The sequence below is a fragment of the Ranitomeya imitator genome, chromosome 2, assembly GCF_032444005.1.
Source record: "Ranitomeya imitator isolate aRanImi1 chromosome 2, aRanImi1.pri, whole genome shotgun sequence".
NCBI lineage: Eukaryota > Metazoa > Chordata > Amphibia > Anura > Dendrobatidae > Ranitomeya > Ranitomeya imitator.
The window spans coordinates 219,475,923-219,501,082 of NC_091283.1; the positions used below are offsets into that span (position 1 = coordinate 219,475,923).

The window sequence follows — 25,160 nt, forward strand, 5'->3', positions numbered from 1 at the left end:
GCTCATTATCCCCATTCTGGTATGCATGGTTCCTCATCCCCATCCTTGTATGCATGTCTCCTTATTCCCATCCTTGTCTGCATGGCTCCTCATTCCCATCCTTGTATGCATGGCTCCTCATTCCTATCCTTGTATGTATGATTCCCATGTGAAAAGCACTAAAAAAACCAAAACATCCTACTTACCTTCCCTACGTGCCCTCGCATCTCGTTCCGGTGCCAGCAGCTCCAGTGGTGGGGCGATCACGTATCTTCGCTCATTAAGCTAATGAATATTCACTCCACTCCACACCTATGGAAGATGAGAGAAGTGAATATTCATTACCTTAATGAGTGGGCACCACTGCTAGCCCGGCAGCTGCTGGAAGCCGGCTGCTGTGGCTGACCCTGTGCGTGCTATAACAGAAATTAATATTTACTGCTAGTGCAGTGAATATTCATTTATCTTTAGCCATGGGCACAGGCTTTAGCCGCAGCCACCGGCTCCTGCCTCCTGTGACCCGCTGCTCCCCGCTCCCCCTCCCCCAGCATCATCTGGAACAATGACTTGAATATAAGTCGAGAGGGGCGTTTTCAGAGCAAAAAAATGTGCTGAAAAACTCAGATTATGTATACTTCACACAAAACCCCCAAAATGGGCTGGAAAAAACAGTTTGCACCTTTCCAAAATTATGGGTAAACCACTTTGTTTTCAGCATGTGATGCTCATTCAAACTAACCTGTGGCAAGTAACAGGTGTGGTCGATATGAAAATCACACCTGAAACCAGATAAAAAGGGGAGAAGTTGACTCAATCTCTGCATTGTGTGTTTGTGTGTGTCACACTAAGCATGAAGAACAGAACAAGGAGAAGAGAACTGTCTGAGAACTTGAGAACCAAAGTTAATGAACAATAGCAACAATCTCAAGGTTAGAAGTCCATCTCGAGCTATCTTGATTCTCCTTTGTCCACGGTACGCAACATAATCAAGAAGTTTACAACACATGGCACTGTAGCTAATCTCCCTGGACGTGGATGGCAGGGGAAAAAATGATGAAAAGTTGCAACACAGGATAGTTCAGATGGTGGATCAGCTGCCCCAATCAAGGTACAAAGAAATTCAAGCTGTTCTGCAGGCTCAGGGTGCATCAGTGCCAGTGCAAACTATCTGTCAATATTTGAATGAAATTAAAAACTATGGCCGGAGACCCAGGAGGACCCCACTGCTGACACACAGAAATAAAAAAGCTAGACTGCACTTTGCCAAAATGTACACGAGTAAGCAAAAATCTTCCAAGAGAGAATTTTTTTTTAAAGCAGATCATTCTACTGTTTACTGAAAACAGAATGAGATGAAAACACAGTGCCTACAGTCAAATACTGTGGAGAGTCAAATATTTCAATTAAATGAAATGATATAGCAGGAGAAGACGGAGGATGCCACCACTTATAGGGACATAAAAACTAGACTGCAGTTTGCTAAAATGTAGATTTGTAATCCAAAATCTTTCTGGGAAAGAATCTTGTAGACAGATGAGATCAAGATGTAGTTTTTTGGTAAAGCACATCATTCTACTGTTAACAAAAACAGAATGAAGAAAAGAACACATTACCTACAGTCAAATATTGTAGGGCAAGGCATTATGAAATCTAAAGATTACTAAAGGATTTTGGGTCCCAATGTAGTGCCCAGTGTTAGAAAGCTGGGTTTGCGTCCTAGGTCATGGGTCTTCTAGCAGGACAATGACTACAAATATACTTCAAAAAGCCCCCCAGAAGTGGATGGAACACAGCGCTGGAGAGTTCTGAAGTGGCAGAAATGAGTTTGGATCTGAACTTCATTGATCACCTGTGGCGAGATCTTAAAATTTCTGTTGGGGGAAGGCGCCTTCAAATATGAGAGATATGGAGCAGTTTCCAAAAAATTTGCCTTTTTCCTCTGTATTTTTGGATTGTTTTTGTACACACAAAGGAAATAAACTTGTGTATAACAGAACATGTGTAATTGCAGTAATTTTCTGGGAGAAGCACTTCATTTTCTGAAACAATTTCAAAGGTGCCAACACTTTCAGCATATATACACTTCCAGTGTATATATGTGTTATGATCAGGCGGCCTTGGAACAACATGAAAAAACCTTCGCTGGAGTAGTGGTAACTATACAGACCGCAAACCCTGAACTTATCACAGACACTAGAAGTAGCCGTGGGGTGTGCCTATCCAGACCTAGACACCTCAACACAGCCGGAGGACTAATTATCCCTAAAGATAGAAAATAGGAAAACTGACTTGCCTCAGAGTAGACCCCCAAAGTATAAGCAGCCCTCCCACAAATAATGACGGTGAGTAGGAGAGGAAAAGACACACGCAGGCGGAAAACAGATTTAGCAAAGGAGGCCACTTCTACCTAGATAGGAAAGTATAGTACAGGATACTGAGCGGTCAGCACAAAATCTACAAAATATCCACAGCAGAAAAATACAAAAACTCCACCACCTAACTAAAGGTGTGGAGAGTATATCTGCAACTCCAGCGAATCCAACCAGACTGAGAAAACAACAGGACAGTCGAAGCTGGAACAAAAATAGAAACCATGAACAGGACTGAAAAATAGAGACACAGCCTGTGAGCCTAAGAAACAAAATCAGACACTTATCTTTAGCTGAAATGGCAGCAGGCAGGAGAGGCCAGGCAGAGAACCATTACTGGCAATAGAACATTGACAACTGGCAGGGACTAATGAGTCCTACAAAGCTAAATACCCCAGTCAGCTTTGCAATTAGCAGATACACCTGTCCAATCCTGCAGTCCAGGCACAACTGCATTACTGCATTACCATCTACAACCACCGGAGGGAGCCCAAAAGCAGAATTCACAACAGTACCCCCTTGAGGAGGGGTCACCGAACCCTCACCAGAGCCCCCAGGCCGATCAGGATGAGCCCGATTAAAGGTACGAACCAAATCAGCGGCATGGACATCAGAAGCATAAACCCAAGAATTATCCTCCTGGCCATAACCCTTCCATTTGACAAGGTACTGAAGCTTCCGCCTCGAAAAATGAGAATCCAAAATCTTCTCAACAACATATTCCAACTCCCCATCAACCAACACAGGGGCCAGAGGATCAACAGAGGGAACAACGGGCTCCACATATTTCCGCAACAAAAATCTATGGAAGACATTATGAATAGCAAAAGAGGCCGGAAGCGCCAGGCGAAAGGGCACCGGATTAATAATCTCAGAAATCCTATAAGGACCAATAAGCCGAGGCTTAAACTTAGGGGAAGAAACCTTCATAGGAACATGACGGGAAGATAACCAAACCAGATTCCCAACTCGAAGCCGGGAACCAACACACTGACGACGGTTAGCAAAACGTTGAGCCTCCTCCTGAGACAGCACCAAATTGTCCACCACATGAGCCCAAATCTGCTGCAACCTGTTGACCACAGAATCCACACCAGGAAGGTCAGAAGGCTCAACCTGCCCAGAAGAAAAACGAGGATGAAAACCAAAATTACAAAAAAAAGGCGAAACCAAAGCAGCCGAACTAGCCCGATTATTAAGGGCAAACTCGGCCAATGGCAAAAAAGCCACCCAATCATCCTGATCAGCATACACAAAGCATCTCAAATAGGTCTCCAAGGTCTGATTAGTTCGCTCAGTCTGGCCATTTGTCTGAGGATGAAATGCAGAAGAAAAAGACAAATCAATGCCCAGCTTGGCACAAAAGGCCCGCCAAAACCTAGAAACAAACTGGGAACCTCTGTCGGACACAATATTCTCCGGAATACCATGCAAACGGACCACATGCTGAAAAAACAACGGAACCAAATCAGAAGAAGAAGGCAATTTAGGCAAAGGCACCAAATGAACCATCTTAGAGAATCGGTCACAAACAACCCAGATAACCGACATCCTTTGGGAAACAGGAAGATCGGAAATAAAATCCATAGAAATATGCGTCCAGGGCCTCTCAGGGACCAGCAATGGCAAAAGCAACCCACTAGCACGGGAGCAACAAGGCTTGGCCCGCGCACAAGTCCCACAGGACTGCACAAAAGACCGCACATCACGCGACAAAGAAGGCCACCAAAAGGACCTACCAACCAAGTCTCTGGTACAAAAAATACCAGGATGACCAGCCAGCACAGAACAATGAACCTCAGAAATCACTCTACTAGTCCATCTGTCAGGAACAAACAGTTTCCCCACAGGACAACGGTCAGGTTTGTCAGCCTGAAATTTCTGAAGAACCCGTCGTAAATCAGGAGAAATGGCAGAAAGGACCACCTCTTCCTTCAAAATACCGACTGGTTCCAAGACCTCAGGAGAATCAGGCAAAAAACTCCTAGAGAGGGCATCAGCCTTAACATTCTTAGTACCAGGAAGGTACGAAACCACAAAATCAAAACGAGAAAAAAACAAGGACCATCGAGCCTGTCTAGGATTCAACCGTTTGGCAGACTCGAGGTAAATTAAATTCTTATGGTCGGTCAAGACCACAATACGGTGCTTAGCTCCCTCAAGCCAATGTCGCCACTCCTCAAACGCCCACTTCATAGCCAACAACTCCCGATTGCCGACATCATAATTGCGTTCCGCAGGCGAAAATTTACGGGAAAAGAAGGCACACGGTTTCATCAAGAAACCAACAGGATCCCTCTGAGACAAAACGGCCCCTGCCCCAATCTCAGAAGCGTCAACCTCAACCTGAAACGGAAGAGAAACATCCGGCTGGCGCAACACTGGAGCAGAAGAAAAACGATGTTTAAGTTCTTGAAAGGCAGAGACAGCCGCAGAGGGCCAATTTGCCACATCAGCGCCCTTCTTAGTCAAATCAGTCAAGGGTTTAACCACGCTGGAAAAATTAGCAATGAAACGGCGATAAAAATTAGCGAAACCCAAAAATTTCTGAAGGCTCTTCACGGATGTGGGCTGAATCCAATCATGAATGGCCTGAACCTTAACCAGATCCATCTCTATAGATGAGGGAGAAAAAATAAAGCCCAAAAAGGAAACCTTCTGCACCCCAAAAAGACACTTAGACCCTTTCACAAACAAGGCATTGTCACGAAGGATCTGAAATACCATCCTAACCTGCTGCACATGAGACTCCCAATCATCGGAAAAAATCAAAATATCGTCCAAATATATGATCAAGAATTTATCAAGATAACTCCGGAAGATATCATGCATGAAGGACTGAAAAACAGATGGAGCATTAGAGAGTCCGAATGGCATCACAAGGTATTCAAAATGGCCTTCGGGCGTGTTAAACGCAGTTTTCCATTCATCCCCCTGCTTTATACGAACAAGATTATAAGCCCCCCGAAGGTCAATCTTAGTAAACCAACTAGCTCCCTTAATCCTAGCAAACAAATCGGAAAGCAAAGGTAAAGGGTATTGAAACTTGACCGTGATCTTATTTAAGAGGCGATAATCAATACAGGGTCTCAAAGAACCATCTTTTTTAGCAACAAAAAAGAACCCTGCTCCCAATGGTGAAGAAGATGGACGAATATGCCCCTTCTCCAAAGACTCCTTAATATAACTCCGCATGGCGGTATGTTCAGGTACAGAAAGGTTGAATAGTCGACCCTTAGGAAACTTACAGCCTGGAATCAAATCAATAGCACAATCACAGTCCCTATGCGGTGGAAGGAAACTGGACTTAGGCTCATCGAATACATCCTGAAAATCAGACAAAAACTCCGGAATTTCAGAAGAGGGAGAAGGGGCGATAGACATCAGAGGAACATCATTATGAACCCCCTGACAACCCCAACTAGTTACAGACATGGACTTCCAATCCAAAACAGGATTATGGACCTGCAACCACAGGAAACCCAGCACGACAGCATCATGCAAATTATGCAACACCAGAAATCGACAATCTTCCTGGTGGGCTGGCGCCATGCGCATGGTCACCTGTATCCAAAACTGGGGCTTATTTTTAGCCAAGGGTGTAGCATCAATGCCCCTTAAAGGAATAGGATTCTGCAAAGGCTGCAAGGGAAAACCACAACGCCTAGCAAAGTCAAAGTCCATCAAATTCAAGGCGGCGCCTGAATCCACAAACGCATGACAGAAAATGACGACAATGAGCAGATCAAGGACACAGATAACAGAAATTTAGGTTGTACAGTACTGATGAACTGACGATCCTTTTTGTCCGCTTAGGGCAGACAGAAATGACATGAGAAGCGTCGCCACAATAAAAACACAACCTATTGAGACGTCTAAAACGGAACGACAAGGTTTCAGACAGAATCTTATCACACTGCATAGGCTCAGGAATTTGCTCTGAGGATAACGCCATAGCACGCACAGTTCTGCGTTCCCGCAAGCGCCGGTCAATCTGAATGGCCAAAGACATAGAATCACTCAGATTGGAGGGTGTGGGAAACCCCACCATAACATCCTTAACGGATTCAGAAAGACCCTTTCTGAAAATTGCCGCCAAAGCATCATCTTTCCATTTAGTCAGCACAGACCATTTTCTGAATTTCTGACAATACAATTCAGCCGCCTCTTGCCCTTGAGATAGGGCCAACAAGGTCTTCTCAGCTTGATCCACAGAATTAGGCTCATCATACAATAACCCCAATGCTTGAAAGAAAGAATCAACATTAAGCAAAGCAGGATCCCCAGATTCCAGGGAAAATGCCCAATCCTGTGGGTCACCACGCAGCAGGGATATGATGATCTTTACCTGCTGAATGGGATCACCAGAGGATCGGGGTCTCAATGCAAAAAACAGTTTACAATTGTTTTTGAAACTCAAAAATTTGGATCTGTCACCAAAAAATAAATCAGGAGTGGGAATCTTAGGTTCTAAAGCAGGAGTCTGAACAATATAATCTGAACCCTGTACCCTAGCAGCAAGCTGATCCACACGAGAAGCTAACTCCTGAACATTCATGTTAGTACTAGGTTCCTCAGCCACCCAGAGATTAAGAGGGAGGAGAAGACAAAACAGGCTGAAGAAAAAAAAATGGCTCAAAACCTTTCCTCCCTTCTTCTGAGATGCAATTAACTCATTGTAGGCCAGTTGTACTGTTATGATCAGGCGGCCTTGTAACAACATGAAAAAACCTTCGCTGGATTAGTGGTAACTATACAGACCGCTAACCCTGAACTTATCACAGACACTAGAAGTAGCCGTGGGGTGTGCCTATCCAGACCTAGACACCTCGACACAGCCGGAGGACTAATTATCCCTAAAGATAGAAAATAGGAAAACTGACTTGCCTCAGAGTAAACCCCCAAAGTATAGGCAGCCCTCCCACAAATAATGACGGTGAGTAGGAGAGGAAAAGACACACGCAGGCGGAAAACAGATTTAGCAAAGGAGGCCACTTCTACCTAGATAGGAAAGTATAGTACAGGATACTGAGCGGTCAGCACAAAATCTACAAAATATCCACAGCAGAAAAATACAAAAACTCCACCACCTAACTAAAGGTGTGGAGAGTATATCTGCAACTCCAGCGAATCCAACCAGACTGAGAAAACAACAGGACAGTCGAAACTGGAACAAAATAGAAACTATGAACAGGACTGAAAAATAGAGACACAGCCTGTGAGCCTAAGAAACAGAATCAGACACTTATCTTTAGCTGAAATGGCAGCAGGCAGGAGAGGCCAGGCAGAGAACCATTACTGGCAATAGAACATTGACAACTGGCAGGGACTAATGAGTCCTGCAAAGGTAAATACCCCAGTGAGCTTTGCAATTAGCAGATACATCTGTCCAATCCTGCAGTCCAGGCACAACTGCATTACCATCTACAACCACCGGAGGGAGCCCAAAAGCAGAATTCACAACAATATGTTAGCAATCCATTAATCATGTTGTTAGATTTAAATATATTGTAAAGGGAATCAAAAAACTAAAATATAATATTAACCATTTAAACGTAGTGAGGGGTGGGCCCGTGGTTGTTCGGGTCCGTCTGGTTCAGTTGAACATTTAAAAAAAAGTGTCGTTCAGGTACTAGAACGGTACCCGAACCCGAAACCGGACCCCATTAGAGATGAATGGTGGGGCCCGAACATCCGGCGTTTCCCACTTTGTCATCTGTGTGACAGCACTGGAAACACCAGCTCTGATTGTCGGTAAGATTGTCATCACCGGTCAGAGCTCTGCAGTTGCCATGCTGTCACACACATGACAGCATGTGAGCCAGCAGCTCTGACCGGTGGTAAAAAGGTTATCGCCGGTCACAGAGGACAGAGTACTACTCTCATAATTGTACGCCTGGTCTTGCTAATAGCAGAAAGAGCAGGCAAACGATGATGGGAGTATTCATCAGCTGGCACCTGTGCACTAAATAAATAAAATTTAAAAAATGCTATTGAGCCTTCTCTATTTTTGCTAACCAGTGTATGTAACACTGACTGCTGCAGCCCCCAGCTGTGAGCTTTATATTGGCTGGTTATCAAAAATAGAGGTATCCAATCCCGTTTTTTAAAATTATTTAAATAATTTAAAAAACACAGCTTGGGGTCTCTCCCATTTTTGACAACCAGTCAAGCTAAAGTAGACAGATAAGGACTGGTATTCTCAGACTGGGAAGGAGCTATGGATATTGCCCCCCCCCCCCCCACCTTAAAATAGCAGCCCGCAGCCGCCCAGAAAAGGCACATCTATTAGATGTGCCAATTTTGGTGCTTTGCCCGTCTCTTCTAACTTGCCATGGTGCAGTGCCAAGTAGATAAAATGTGTGGGGTTGATATCAGCTGTGTAATGTCAGTTGACATCAAGCCTACAAGTTAGTAATGGAAAGGCATCTATAGGACGCCCCCATTTCAAACCCCGAAGTGAAAATTAAATGACACACACATAAAAAAGTTCTTTAGTTGAAATAAACACACACAAAAACTTCTTTATTTGAAATAAACACTCCCCACCCTCTTTTAGCCACTTACTAAAGTAAAATTAAAAATAATAAAACACCATATTCCTCAGCTGTCTAGCAACAATCTATTTGTTCCACGAAAGGCCAACTCTGCTTCATCCGGATTGCATGGCTGAGCGGTGGCACGATGCAACCGCTCAGCCGTGAGTCCAAGCGACACTGAGCTGACCCTGGGAACTACTGCCTGTGACTGGCGGTAACCTCAGCTGACATCAATCCCAAAACTATTACCCCACTTGCCACAGTACCAGGGCAAGTGAGAAGAGACAAGGCTAATCTTCAGGTTTGCATTTACATTAGATGCATTTCTGGGGTGGCTGTGGGCTGATGTTTTTAGTCTCAATTTAGTTTCAATTATTTATTTATTTAAAAAATACATGTAAAATAAGCTCCAGTGTAGTGTATGTAAATATATAAAATAATAATTAAAAAAAGGATGTGGTGTGTCCCCTATTCTTGATAACCAGCACAGGTAAAGCCATCAGCTGTGGGCTGCAGCCTAAAGCTGTCAGATTTGTCTTAGCTGGTTATCAAAAATATAGGGGTCCCATGCCGTTTTTTAAAATTATTTAAATAAATATTGAAAAAAAAAACCGGCGTGGGGTTCCCCACATTTTTGACACCCAAGCAAGCTATAGCAGACAGCTAAGGGCTGGTATTCTCAGGCTCTTAAGAGACCATGGATTTTGGCCCCCTCAGCCACCCAGAAAAGACGCCTCTATTAGATGTTCCAACTCTGGTGCTTTGCCCGACTCTTCCAACTTGCTCTGGTGCGGTGGCATGTGGTAATATTTGTGGGGTTGATGTCAGCTTTGTAATGTCAGTTGACATCAAGCCCAAGGGCTAGAAATGGAGAGGCATCTATCAGACACCCCATTACTAAACTCATAAGTTTAAGTTAAAAACACACAGAAAAATCCTTTATTTGAAATAAAAACACCGAACAACACTAGTTTATTTGAAATATACACTCCCCACCCTCTTTTACCCATTTATTACTGTAATATTAAAAGTAATAAAACATCATATTCCTCACCTGTCCGCCGGTAATCCATTTGTCCCTCGAAGCGGCCAACCCTGCTTCATCTGGATTGCATGGCTGAGTAGTGGCACGATGAGACCGCTTAGCCGTAAATCCAGGAGGCACTCAGCTGAGCCTGAGAGCTCAGCTTCAGTGACCTGCAGTGACGTCATTGAGGTTACCACCAGTCACAGGCAGCAGTTCTCAGTGTCCGCTGAATTCACGGCTGAGCTGTCGCCTCAATACACCACTCAGCCATGCAATCCAGATGAAGCAGAGCTGGAGTTCTTATTGGGAAAAATGGATTGTTGTTGGACAGGTGAGGAATTTGGTGCTTTATTATTTTAAATTTTACATTAATAAATGGGTAAAAGAGGGTGGGGAGTGATAATTTCAAATAAAGAAGTTTTCATGTGTGTGTCTTTTTTTACGTTTGATTTCAGGGTTCGTAATGAGGGTGTCTGATAGACGCCTCTCCATTACTAACCCCTGGGCTTGATGTCAGCTGACATTACAAAGCTGACATAAACCCCACACATATTACTCATCTTGCCACTGCACCAGGGAAAGTGGGAAGAGCTGGAAAAGCGCCAGAATTTTAGCATCTAATAAGGGCGGCTGCGTATGGTATTTTTAGGCTTGAGAGGGCCTCTTGCCAGTCTGAGAATACCAGCCCCAGCTATCTGCTTTAGCTTAGCTGGTTGTCAAAATGTGGGGTGTTTTTTTACATTTATATAAATAATTTTAAAAAACGGCGTGGGACCACTTTATTTTTGATAGCCAGCCAATATAAAGCTCACAGCTGGGGTTGGAGCCTGCAGCTGTTGGTTTTTCCTGCTCTGGTTAGCAAAAATAGAGGAGAACGCATGCCATTTTTTAATTCATTTATTACACAGGCGCCAGCTGATGAATACTCTCATCATCGTACACTTGCTCTCGCTGCTATCATTGAGACCAGGCGAACGATGATGAGAGTAATACTCTTATCAGCCGACGCCTGTGACCTCCGTTAACCTTTTTACCACAACACTCTGACTTGCAGTAAAGAACTTACCACCGATCAGAGCTGGTTGGTGTTTTTCGCGCTGTCATACAGATGACAGTGTGGGAAACTCTGAATGTTCGGGCTGAAAAGTCCGAACAGTAACACGGACTTCAGGGAGAAGTCCTCGTTTGGGCTCCGTGCTTGGTGTTCGGTATGGACTTCAAATTTTACCATCCATGTCCGCCCATCCCTATTTATAAGTATAGGCTAATGCCCCATCCGTACCTTAGAAATAAAAGGAGTCATTTATAATCCTTTGTCGGATGTTACTAATACGTCAGGGGTTATCATACTATTGCTATAAAACTATTTGACATTTATGAAGAAGTTGCGTTTGTTGGAACCCCAATCCTAGAAGACCATTTATGTGAACATTTCTCTCTTTCCGGAAGAGGTTGCAGAATGTAATACAAATTGAACTTGAAGGAAGTCTCTGTTTAACACTTCTGACAGATTCAGAGCATTGGTGGGTCTCCAAGTTTTGGCAATATATCTAGACGCTATAAGTATATGACCTCCAAGCCATCTAAGCTCATGTGGAATATCGAATGGAGATTCAGTAGCAAATGCTGGCTATGTTCAGTCACCGCTCCCACCAAACCAAAAATTTATTGAAAAATTATTTTCCCAAAGGAATATACGACTTTGTCATGTGCACCATAAGATGATCTGCCTCCCCGTCTACACTCTCTCAGGCATGTGGCTGAGGGTTGTGATATAGTGCCATGTAAAAGTTCAGGCACCCCTGGTCAAAATTACTGTTATTGTGTCCAGATAGGCAAGTTGAAGATGAAATGATCTCTAAAAGGTCTAACGTTAAAGATGACACATTTCCTTTGTATTTTAAGCAAGAAAAGATATTTGTAACTTTTACTTTTTAAAAATTACAAAAAGGAAAATGGTCTGATGCAAAAGTTTGCATCTAGAATTTGTTGAAATTTCATTGAATCCATTCCTCCCTCTACCTGTGAAATGTTCCCCGTGTCATTGGCTGCAACACAGCCCCAAAGCAAGATTCATCCTCCCCAATGCCTAATGATTGTCGAGATGTTCTTTTCCTGAAATTCTGTGCCCTTTTCTCTCCACACATACAGTACTTTTGATCATTTTGGCCAAAGAGTTCTATTTTATCTTCATCGGTCCACAGGACTTGTTTCCCAAATGCATCAGGCTTGTTTAGATGTTCTTTTGCATACTTCTGACTGGTGAGGGTGCAGGAGAGGTTTTCTTCTGATGACTCTTCCATGAAGGCCATATTTGTACAGATGTATCTGAATAGTAGAACAATGTACCACAAATCCAAAGTCTGATAAATATTTCTGAAGGTCTTTTGCAGTCAAGCAGTGTTCCTGATTTGCCTCTAGCAATCCTACGAACAGCTCTCACTGAAATTTTGCTTGGTCGTCCAGACCTTACTTTGACCTCCACTGTTCCTGGTAACTGCCATTTCTTAATTACATTTTGAACTGAGGAAAGGGCATCTTGAAAATGCTTTGCTATCTTCTTATATCCTTCTGCTTTGTGGGCCTCCACCATTTTCATTTTCAGAGTGCTAATCAGCTGCTTTGAAGAACTAATCGCTGCAGTTTTTTGGCACAAGGTTAGAGGAGGCTGGGTTTTTATGAAGCAGGGAAATTTGCATCACCTGGCCTTTCCTAACGATGATAGTGAGTGAAGCCATACCCCTAACAGGCTAATGAAGGTCTGAAACCTTGGTCAAAGCTATCTGAGGACACAAATCCCCAAGCGTGCCCAAACTTTTGCATCGGCCCATTTTCCATGTAGTAATTTTTAAAATGTAAAAAAAATGACATATATATATATATATATATTTGCCTAAAATACAAAGGAAATGTGGATCAATCGCATTCTTACTGAATTAATTCTATCAATCAAGGATACGGAAATATCTGAAACATTTTGGATTAGTAGTTTCAGTTATTGCAGTAAATCACTAGAGAAAAAGAAAATCAGCTCACCATGTCTTTTATCTTGACCTCCTGTGTGATCACCAAACACCTCGCACGGACCAGGGTGAAGTAGCCACAATGAATCCAACAGAAAAGCAGGTGTCTCCAGCGAGTCGTGAAGGTAAAAAATAACTTTTTAATGAAAATAAATTAAAAATATATCCATATATATGGTATCCAGCACTCAGTACACACTGGCTATAGATCATGACTAAGACCACCAGATCGAAACGCGTAGATCGTCATCAGGTTCTATAGCCAGTGTGTACTGAGTGCTGGATAACATATATATGGATATATTTTTAATTTATTTTCATTAAAAAGTTATTTTTTACCTTCCCCACTCGCTGGACCCAACTGCTTTTCTGTTGGATTGCAGTAAATCCACCTGATACTAACCACTTGGTCAAGATTACATGTGTCATTCCAATAAAGAGGCATAAGTAAAGTCTGATGGGCTCCAGTGTCAAATTTGGACCTGGGCTCCCACCTGCATGTTCCTAGATCCTATAAATACATCACTGCCCATGTAAAAATATCCCCCATCCTGGCTCATTCTTGTAATAATCTCCCCCCATCCTGGCTCATTCTTGTAATAATCTCCCCCCATCCTGGGCCCCATGCTATAACATTTTGCCTCATCCGGGCATTTTCCTGGTATAATGTTCAACTTCCTGGAATAATGTCACCCATCCTGGTATAATGTCCCCCATGCTGGTGTAATGTCCATCTTCATGATAAAATATCCCCAATTTTGATATAATGCCTTTCATCCTGGTATAATGTCCCCCATCCTGGTATAATGTCCCCTATGCTGGTATAATGTCCCTCTTCATGGTATAATATCCCCAATTTTGATATAATGTCTGGAATAATGCCAACCATCCTGGTATAATGTCCCTCATCCTGGTATAATGTCTCCCATCCATAATGTCCCCCCATCCTGGTATATATGCCATCCATCCTGGTATAATGTCCCCCATTTTGGTATAATGTCTCCCATCCTGGTATAATGTCCCCATCCTGTTATAGTGTCCCCATTTTGGTATATTGTTCCCCATCCTGGTGTAATGCCCTCATTCTGGTATCATATCCCAAATTCTGGTATAATGTCCTTCATCATGAAATAATGCCACCCATCCTGGTGTAATGTTCGCCATCCTGGTATATGTTCCCCATCCTTTTATAATATCCCCAATTCTGGTATAATGCCCCCTGTCCTGGTATAATATTCCTAATTCTGTTATCATTTCCCTCATCCTCATATAATATCCTAATTTTGGTATAATATCCCCAATTCTGGTTTGGGATGAGGATGATGGACTTTAGTCCCTCAACCTGGTATACAGTTCCCCTCCTGGTATAATACCCCCCATCCTGCTATAAAGTTTCCCATCCTGGTATAATGTCCCCAATTCGGGTACAATGTCCCCTATTCTGGTATAATGTCCCCCATCTTGGTATAATGTTCCCATCCTGGTATAATATCACCAATTCTGGTATAATGTTCCACATAATATCCACAATTCTGGTAGAATATCCCCAGTTCTAGTATAATGTCCACAATCCTGGAATAATCTCCCCCACCATGGTTTATATATCCCCCATCCTGGTGTGATGCCCCATTCTGGTATAATATTCGCCATCCTGGTACAATGTGTCCCATCCAGCTATAATATCCTCAGTTCTGGTATAACGTCCCCCATCCTCTAATTCTCTGGTGGCATGTATTGTAGAGCAGGAAGCCGGGAGGTCTCTAAGCCGCAATACATTTCACCTGAATGTGCGTCTGACAATGCGCATCCAGGTGAAATTGGGGTCGGCGGGCCCTCCTGGTGCACGAGCCCATTCGCGGTCGTTACACCCCTGTTCCTTTATATGATATAAATCTGTCCGCTCAGATACAATTCCTTTGCTCTCTCATAATGGAGTCCATATGAGACGTGAGCATTGATGATTTACTTCTGTTCCCTGTGTAGTAGGATTGTGCCCAACGCAGCTAGTAGTGTGGTGGGAAAAGTAGTTGACAGTGATGCTCGGAATGATTCCCTGTGCATACAGATATATACATCTGGGTATGTCCTCCTCCAGTGGTTCCATAGGGGGAATATCGGTACTGATGGGGGGCAGCCTGGTCTTGTACCATTTGACAGGCACACCAACAATGTCCCCTCTTGTTTTTCAGATTTCTTCTGACATGCACGGGGACATTATCATGAGTTTGCTGCAGACAGATCCAGAGGTTGTAGACTATCTGTTACGTCAGAAACCTGCCGGCTCTACGTAAGTGGCGAAACATGCCTGAAGAACACACACTAGTGAGAGGAAAGGATGAGAGAGGGTTAACGATCTCCGACTATCCGCGTGCATCCACATTTACAGACGCACACTGTCTGCAGTATTGTCTGTAATGCCCATACCTGCATAGCAGAAGAAAAGGCCTACTCGCCAGATATTAATTAATGGAGAAAACACACTTTTTTGCGATCTAAACAAGCCTTTAGCAGGTTTTTGCTATCTAATCTGACAGCAGAATGATGTACGGGCAGAGACACTGATTCCTACGATGTACCACTTACTGGGCGGCTTGCTGTCATTTTGATACAATCCTTGTTTTCTCTGCGGCACATCTAGCAGTTCTCTGAATGCTGAACTCTGTATAACTCCACCCCCACTGCTAATTGGCAGCTCTGTGTACACTGTGCATAGGCAGAAAGCTGCCTATCAATGGTGGTGGGGTTAAACAGAGCAGGAGGACAAGAGTTCACAGGGCAGCCAGTCCTATAGTGATAACCTCCTGCTGATAAAGCACGGATTGTATTTAAACAGCAACACACAGACGAGTGACACATCGCTGGAATCAGGGTCTCTGCCTCTACATCATGCTGCTCTCAGATGCATTTTCCACCTTCCTGGTGAGTTTATGGTGGGCTTGTGCTTATACATTGCAGTTAATTTGCAGAAGCCTAGCTTAGATAAGGCTCATGCTGCTCTACGACTCCTGGACCTGACCCTCCCTATGGGCAGTAGGAGTCCCGAGCACATCGGTGTCTTATGTCCTATCCACAGCAGCCGATTTCAGGATAGTAACAATATCGATAATACTCCGGTCGTTCGCTGCTCATTTACAATGATGGGGACAGAGCGATCACTAACGATCATTGCGTTCCCATACAGTATCGTGTTATTGGCAGCACATCCCTGACTACATGGGGCGATGTGCTGCCGATAAACATGTTATGAATACGCCTCTTGCGTATCTCTTGTTCTTGCGCCTCTTGCGCCTCTTGTTCTATGGAAGATTGCGGGCAGGTTGGCACCGGCCCATTATCTGGAGCGGGCCTGCCTATGAATATTGACCCATAATCAGGGCTTGTAGGAACCATGTAAAGCCCTATTCTTGTAATGCCCCGCTGGCTTTTCAGATCTTTATCATTTGCATTTACGGTTTAGAGCAGGATTAATCATTAATGATTAGATGCACAATCTGTAAAACAATACGTTTTCTGTACACTTATTCTGTGCAGGCACAATACTATTTCGAGTGAGTCGGTCGGAGGGGAGCAGCCGTGGAGAACGCGCGTCACAACGTCTATGGTTTCTCATAGCACCATTACAACTGTAGTGGAACTCCTGAGTGCCGGAGAACGATCAGGTGAAAAAGCAAAATCAATGATTACCATGTCTGCTTTGATATTGAGATAGTTATATCTCTTAAAGGGGTTGTCCAGGTCTACTTTTTATTTAACTATGAGCCTAAAATCTAACAGGCAGTTAGTTTCTAACAGAGGAAATGATCTGCCTGTTCGACCCGGCACAAAGCGGCCACCGAATGCTCCCGTCAGCTGCTATGTTACCTGAGCAGCTCTTCTTTTCTGTCCATAGGGCGTGAATGTCAACATCGTGCTGATTGACAGTCGGCTCCCCGCAGGTCGTCGGTAGGGAGCCGGCTGTTAATTAGCATGAGCTCGGCTGTCACACTCTGTTAACAGAGATGAGCAGAAGAGAAACTGTTGACCGGTTGTTGTGAAGTCAACGGAAGCTGCTGAATCGCCGGCAGTAGCGGTCTGTACTAGCAGCTAATTAGCAGCAACCTGCCTGTTAGTTCTTGAGCACATAATAAATAGCCCCGGATAAGCCCTTTAATATCCTCCTGTTATAGTCTGCCTTCATTGTATTGATGCTATTTTATAGGATTTCAAAACAGCTTTACGCCTCTGAGCAAGCGCCGCCCGTCCCGCTCCCAAGAGGACCTGACTCTGCTCCCAGCGGCCACAACTCACAGAGGTTTTCTGCCAGTGCTGCCTCGTTTCCTGCCAATATTTACTCGAGGAGCATCTTATCCTACGCCATAACAAGACTTCTCTTGCTGAGAATAACGCACTCTTTGGTACGAAGCTAAAGCCATAAGGTCTCCGTGCACGTTTTGCCTGTAAGGCTATGTTCACACGTTGAGTTAAAAGCTGCATGTTACAGAACCAGCAAAAGCTATGACATATCAGAAATCTCATGCATGCCCTTGTTTTTTTTTTACTGACTCAATTGGAACTGCTGTGTGCTTGAGAACTGCAAAGTCAATTATTTCAGTGTTTTTACAGCATATTTTTAATCATAGAAAGCAATAAGTGCAAAAAAAGCTGCAAAAACGCTGCTATCAGTTTTTGCCACGTTTTTGGTAAACAAAAACGCAGAGGTACAACGGGATGTGAAACCCAGGTATATTTTTGTGATTTTCCAAAGTTTAAACCACAATGTCTTGGTGTCCTGACTGGAGCACAGATTATAGTATTAGTACAGTTTCATTACATTAGTGATGTGCGTAAAACCAATGAAAACCCGACCATCTCAATGCCTTACTAATGTGTGGAAGTGAAGTATACCCGACCAACTACTGTAAATGCCCTGCCAATGTGTGAAAATCAACTATTCCCGACCGCCTCACTACCCTGCTAATGTGTAAACGTCAACTATACCCGGCCAACTCACTACCCTGCCAATGTGGAAATCAACTATACCCGACCAACTCACTACCCTGCAAATGTGTGAAAGTCAACTATACCCAACCAACTCAGTGCCCTGCCAATGTGTGAAAGTCAACTATGCACGACCAGCTCAATGCCCTGCCAATGTGTGAAAGTGAACTACACCCGACCAACTCAATAATCTGCCAATGTGTGAAAGTGAGCTATACCCGACCAACTCAATGTCCTGTCAATGTGTGAAAGTCAACTATACCCGACCAAGTCACTGCCCTGAAAATGTGTGAAAATGAACTATACCCGACCAACTAAGTGCCCTGCCAATGTGTGAATATCAACTGTACCCGATCAACTCAGTGCCCTGCCAATGTGTGAAAATCAACCATACCTGACCAACTAAGTGCCCTGCCAATGTGTGAAAATGAACTATACCCGACCAACTAAGTGCCCTGCCAATGTGTGAAAATCAACTGTACCCGATCAACTCAGTGCCCTGCCAATGTGTGAAAATCATGAAGAAAGAGCAAGAAAAACATCATGCCCACATAGACAGAAACACCTCCATATATAATCCAGTATCAAAAATAGTTTTTATTATTAAATTGGGAAAAAACTCAAGACTGCACATAAGTACACACACAAAACAACAACACAAAAACCATTAAAAACACTTAAAAAAATGCAAACATGCAAGAAAACATGCCCATATATATAATGTCATATCCTAGAATGAGGAAAATGACAGCCCACAAAACATGTGCTTCCCACAATAAGGTTATCACAAGAATCTGACTGCACAAGCGAAAATAATGCAAGGATAAATGACCACTCCATGAAATGGGTGTAAAGATGTTAATATTGCAATACCATACATCCCTATAATAAGGCACATAATATGCGTGCAGGATACTTCAATAATATAGACACTTTAGTCATGTGGCAAAAAGAAAAAATGTAACTGATGAAAAAAGGTGTACAACAAAAATGGTGATGAATGAGACAGTAGAAAAAATAGAAAAGCATAAGAGATGTTAATATATGAAGTGTCTCAGTAATAGTACGCATAGGACCTGCGGGAGGGAGAGGGGGAACTAGACAATGCAAGAGCCCAAAACCTCAATCCCATGGGGAAAAAAACAAAACAAAACACCTTGTCATACCCACAGTCCAAAGCCATAGAGAAAGATCTTGTGAAGTGGGGAAGCAGAATGTGGGATAGGCTCCCACGCGTATCGCCGCCTGAGTAGCGGCTTCCTCAGGGAAAGGATATCATGTAGCTACTGCTTCCTCACTTCATTTATCCTTGCATTATTTTCGCTTGTGCAGTCAGATTCTTGTGATAACCTTATTGTGGGAAGCACATGTTTTGTGGGCTGTCATTTTCCTCATTCTAGGATATGACATTATATATATATGGGCATGTTTTCTTGCATGTTTGCATTTTTTAAGTGTTTTTAATGGTTTTTGTGTTGTTGTTTTGTGTGTGTACTTATGTGCAGTCTTGAGTTTTTTGCCAATTTAATAATAAAAACTATTTTTGATACTGGATTATATATGGAGGTGTTCCTGTCTATGTGGGCATGATCATTTTCTTGCTCTTTCTTCATGTTTAATCACAAGCCCACAGTGAACCTTCCAATCTTTGTTGTATTTTTGCGGTGCCCTCCATTTATATATTTATTCCAATGTGTGAAAATCAACCATACCTGACCAACTCAGTGCCCTGCAAATGTGTGAAAATCAACTATACCCGACCAACTCAGTGCCCTGCCAATGTGTGAAAGTGGCCAATACCCGACCAACTCAATGCCCTGCCAATGTGTGAAAGTGAACTACACCCGTCCAACTAAATGCCCTGCAACTATGTGAAAATCAACTATACCCGAGCAACTCACTGCCCTGCCAATGTGTGAAAGTGAACTATACCCGACGAGCTCACTACAGTACCAATGTGTGAAAGTCAACTATACCCGACCAACCAAATGCCCTGCCAATGTGTGAAAATCAACTAAACCGACCAACTCAGTGCCCTGCCAATGTATGAAAGTGAACTATACCCGACCAACTCACTACCCTGCCAATATGTGAAAATCAACTATACCCGATCAACTAAGTGCCCTGCCAATGTTTTAAAGTGAACTATACCCAACCAACTCAGTGCCCTGCCAGTGTGTGAAAGTGAACAATACCCGACGAACTCAGTGCCCTGCCAATGTGTGAAAATCAACTTTACCCAACGAACTCAGTGCCCTGCCAATGTGTGAAAATCAACTATACCTGACCAACTCAGTGCCGTGCCAATGTGTGAAAGTCAACTATACCCAACCAACTGAATGCTCTACCAATGTGTAAAAGTGAACTATACCCAACCAACTCAGTGCCCTGCCAATGTGTGAAAGTCAACTGTGCCCGACCAAGTCAATGCCCTGCCAATGTGTGAAAGTGAACTATACCCGATCAACTCACTGCCCTGCCAATGTGTGAAAGTGAACTATACCTGACCAGCTCAATGCTCTGCCAATGTGTGAAAGTCAACTATACCCGACCAGCTCAGTGCCCTGCCAATGTGTGAAAGTGGAACAATATAATTGAAAATTTGTGGATATAATCCGCGCTGCTGGATAAATTAGGAATCCAGGCTTTTAAAATATAGATGATGGTGGTTTATTCTCAATGTGTTTCAAAGTCCACAGAACTGTACATATGGTTGTTTCCCGAGGAAGAAGTTGTATGGACTTTGAAATGCGTTGAGAATAAACCAACATCATCTATATTTTAAACGTGTGGATGTAAAGTCTTGTCTAAAGTCCACTTTAAGGGAGGATATTAGCGAAGGAAATGAGGCTGTCGAGTCCATATGGGTCGAAATTCATGGAGGGAAAAATGGTAACAAAATTCTCATTGGGGTCTGTTACAAACCCCCAAATATAACAGAAACCATGGAAAGTCTACTTCTAAAGCAGATAGATGAAGCTGCAACCCATAATGAGGTCCTGGTTATGGGGGACTTTAACTACCCGGATATTAACTGGGAAACAGAAACCTGTGAAACCCATAAAGGCAACAGGTTTCTGCTAATAACCAAGAAAAATTATCTTTCACAATTGGTGCAGAATCCAACCAGAGGAGCAGCACTTTTAGACCTAATACTATCTAATAGACCTGACAGAATAACAAATCTGCAGGTGGTTGGGCATCTAGGAAATAGCGACCACAATATTGTGCAGTTTCACCTGTCTTTCACTAGGGGGACTTGTCAGGGAGTCACAAAAACACTGAACTTTAGGAAGGCAAAGTTTGACCAGCTTAGAGATGCCCTTAATCTGGTAGACTGGGACAATATCCTCAGAAATGAGAATACAGATAATAAATGGGAAATGTTTAAGAACATCCTAAATAGGCAGTGTAAGCGGTTTATACCTTGTGGGAATAAAAGGACTAGAAATAGGAAAAACCCAATGTGGCTAAACAAAGAAGTAAGACAGGCAATTAACAGTAAAAAGAAAGCATTTGCACTACTAAAGCAGGATGGCACCATTGAAGCTCTAAAAAACTATAGGGAGAAAAATACTTTATCTAAAAAACTAATTAAAGCTGCCAAAAAGGAAACCGAGAAGCACATTGCTAAGGAGAGTAAAACTAATCCCAAACTGTTCTTCAACTATATCAATAGTAAAAGAATAAAAACTGAAAATGTAGGCCCCTTAAAAAATAGTGAGGAAAGAATGGTTGTAGATGACGAGGAAAAAGCTAACATATTAAACACCTTCTTCTCCACGGTATTCACGGTGGAAAATGAAATGCTAGGTGAAATCCCAAGAAACAATGAAAACCCTATATTAAGGGTCACCAATCTAACCCAAGAAGAGGTGCGAAACCGGCTAAATAAGATTAAAATAGATAAATCTCCGGGTCCGGATGGCATACACCCACGAGTACTAAGAGAACTAAGTAATGTAATAGATAAACCATTATTTCTTATTTTTAGGGACTCTATAGCGACAGGGTCTGTTCCGCAGGACTGGCGCATAGCAAATGTGGTGCCAATATTCAAAAAGGGCTCTAAAAGTGAACCTGGAAATTATAGGCCAGTAAGTCTAACCTCTATTGTTGGTAAAATATTTGAAGGGTTTCTGAGGGATGTTATTCTGGATTATCTCAATGAGAATAACTGTTTAACTCCATATCAGCATGGGTTTATGAGAAATCGCTCCTGTCAAACCAATCTAATCAGTTTTTATGAAGAGGTAAGCTATAGGCTGGACCACGGTGAGTCATTGGACGTGGTATATCTCGATTTTTCCAAAGCGTTTGATACCGTGCCGCACAAGAGGTTGGTACACAAAATGAGAATGCTTGGTCTGGGGGAAAATGTGTGTAAATCGGTTAGTAACTGGCTTAGTGATAGAAAGCAGAGGGTGGTTATAAATGGTATAGTCTCTAACTGGGTCGCTGTGACCAGTGGGGTACCGCAGGGGTCAGTATTGGGACCTGTTCTCTTCAACATATTCATTAATGATCTGGTAGAAGGTTTACACAGTAAAATATCGATATTTGCAGATGATACAAAACTATGTAAAGCAGTTAATACAAGAGAAGATAGTATTCTGCTACAGATGGATCTGGATAAGTTGGAAACTTGGGCTGAAAGGTGGCAGATGAGGTTTAACAATGATAAATGTAAGGTTATACACATGGGAAGAAGGAATCAATATCACCATTACACACTGAATGGGAAACCACTGGGTAAATCTGACAGGGAGAAGGACTTGGGGATCCTAGTTAATGATAAACTTACCTGGAGCAGCCAGTGCCAGGCAGCAGCTGCCAAGGCAAACAGGATCATGGGGTGCATTAAAAGAGGTCTGGATACACATGATGAGAGCATTATACTGCCTCTGTACAAATCCCTAGTTAGACCGCACATGGAGTACTGTGTCCAGTTTTGGGCACCGGTGCTCAGGAAGGATATAATGGAACTAGAGAGAGTACAAAGGAGGGCAACAAAATTAATAAAGGGGATGGGAGAACTACAATACCCAGATAGATTAGCAAAATTAGGATTATTTAGTCTAGAAAAAAGACGACTGAGGGGCGATCTAATAACAATGTATAAGTATATAAGGGGACAATACAAATATCTCGCTGAGGATCTGTTTATACCAAGGAAGGTGACGGGCACAAGGGGGCATTCTTTGCGTCTGGAGGAGAGAAGGTTTTTCCACCAACATAGAAGAGGATTCTTTACTGTTAGGGCAGTGAGAATCTGGAATTGCTTGCCTGAGGAGGTGGTGATGGTGAACTCAGTCGAGGGGTTCAAGAGAGGCCTGGATGTCTTCCTGGAGCAGAACAATATTGTATCATACAATTATTAGGTTCTGTAGAAGGACGTAGATCTGGGGATTTATTATGATGGAATATAAGCTGAACTGGATGGACAAATGTCTTTTTTCGGCCTTACTAACTATGTTACTATGTTACTATGATTCCTATTTTATTCAGCAGCGCGGATTATATACACAAATTTCCAATTTTATCGTTCCTGGTTCAGTCACTTGCCAGCCCATGGACTGAACCAGCTCATAATCTGTCTGAATTGTCATGCCTCAATGAAAGCAGCACCAGGTGAGCACCATCTGAATTATATATTTTGAATACCCACCGGATAAGACCCTATTTTGCGTTAATTTCTCCTGCAGTTTTTTCGTTAATGTGTAAAAGTGAACTATGCCCGACCAACTCAGTGCCCTGCCAATGTGTGAAAGTGAACTATACCCGACCAATTGAATGCCCTACCAATGTATGAAAGGGATCTATGCCCGACCAACCCAATGCTCTACCAATGTGTAAAAGTGAACTATGCCTGACCAACTCAATGCCCTGCCAATGTGTGAAAGTGAACTACACCCGACCAACTCAATGCCCTACAAATGTATGAAAGTGAACTACGCCCGACCAACCCAATGCCCTGCCTATGTGTGGAAGTGAACTATGCCCAACCAACTCAATGCCCTGCCAATGTGTGAAAGTGAACTATGCCCAACCAACTCAATGCCCTGCCAATGTATGAAAGTGAACTATGCCCAACCAACTCAATGGCCTGACTATGTGTGGAAGTGAACTATACCCGACCAACTCATTGCCCTACCAATGTATGAAAGTGAACTATACCCGACCAACTCATTGCCCTACCAATGTATGAAAGTGTACTATACTCGACCAACTTAGTGCCCTGCATATGTGTGAAAGTGAACTATGCCCAACCAACTCAGTGCCCTGCCAATGTTTGAAAGTGAACTATACCTGACCAACTCACTGCCCTACCAATGTATGATGGTAAACAATGCCTGGCCAACTCAATGCCCTGCCAATGTGTGAAAATCAACTATACCCGACCAACTCACTGCCCTACCAATATGTGAAAGTGAACAATGCCTGACCAACTCAACCCCCTACCATTGTGTGAAAGTGAACATTGCCCGACCAACTCAGTGCCCTGCCAATATGTTAGGTAAACAATGTCCGACCAATTCACAGCTGCACTTCATATCTGAATCCAGGTTTTTTGTTCAGAATAATTGCTATTTTTTTCAGACACAATTTTTTCTTTTTACATAAATAATTTGATCAAATTGCCCTTTTTCCCAAAAATGTTTAATGGTTTCATACACATCGTACAGTGGTGGCCTAACACATTGTATTGTATTCATGCTTGTATAGTGGAAGTAAAGCTGAACTTTGGGATCCTGAGAAATGCAGCAAGAAAAGCAGCAAAAATGCAACGTGTGAACATAGCCTATTACAGTCCACAAATCCTGAGCATATTTCACACGGGACTATGAGGAATCTAATTCCTGGTGGAATTCCAATGATGATGGTGCTTCTTGCTTTGAGTAGATCCATCCAAAGGAGCCTGCGGCTATATTAGTGCAGATCTCTGCTTACTGACGCATTTTATGCAGCCTCTTAATAATGCGCAGTGAATGAAGCTGGATCCATATAATATGAGTACGAAGTCCAAGAAAAATCTCTTATTTCTATAACTCAAGATTTTTCTCAATTTGCAAGATATAAGCTATTAATATGCTGTTTTTATTTTTGCTTTGAATAATAAATTATATAAAAAAAAATTTCATTTTTTCAATTCTGTTGTTTTAAACTGAAGCGGGAGTCATAAAATCTGCATAGTCACTAAGGATGTCCTTACAAGCCTTAAAGGGAATCTGTCAGTGAACGAGAC

At 42.8% G+C, this 25,160-nt stretch overlaps 1 protein-coding gene across 1 annotated transcript in view; it reads left to right on the forward strand.

Moving 5' to 3' along the window:
* The window catches only part of LOC138662728 (rho GTPase-activating protein 6-like), a 219,440-nt gene extending 194,390 nt beyond the window's left edge, over positions 1-25,050 (forward strand). Inside the window, exons 10-13 of the mRNA XM_069748621.1 lie at positions 15,127-15,224; positions 16,469-16,596; positions 17,136-17,331; positions 24,641-25,050. Of these exons, the coding sequence (XP_069604722.1) occupies positions 15,127-15,224; positions 16,469-16,596; positions 17,136-17,296 (387 nt within the window). The 3' untranslated portion in view covers positions 17,297-17,331; positions 24,641-25,050. The remainder of the gene's footprint in view (positions 1-15,126; positions 15,225-16,468; positions 16,597-17,135; positions 17,332-24,640) is intronic.
* The last annotated feature ends 110 nt before the right edge of the window (positions 25,051-25,160 follow it).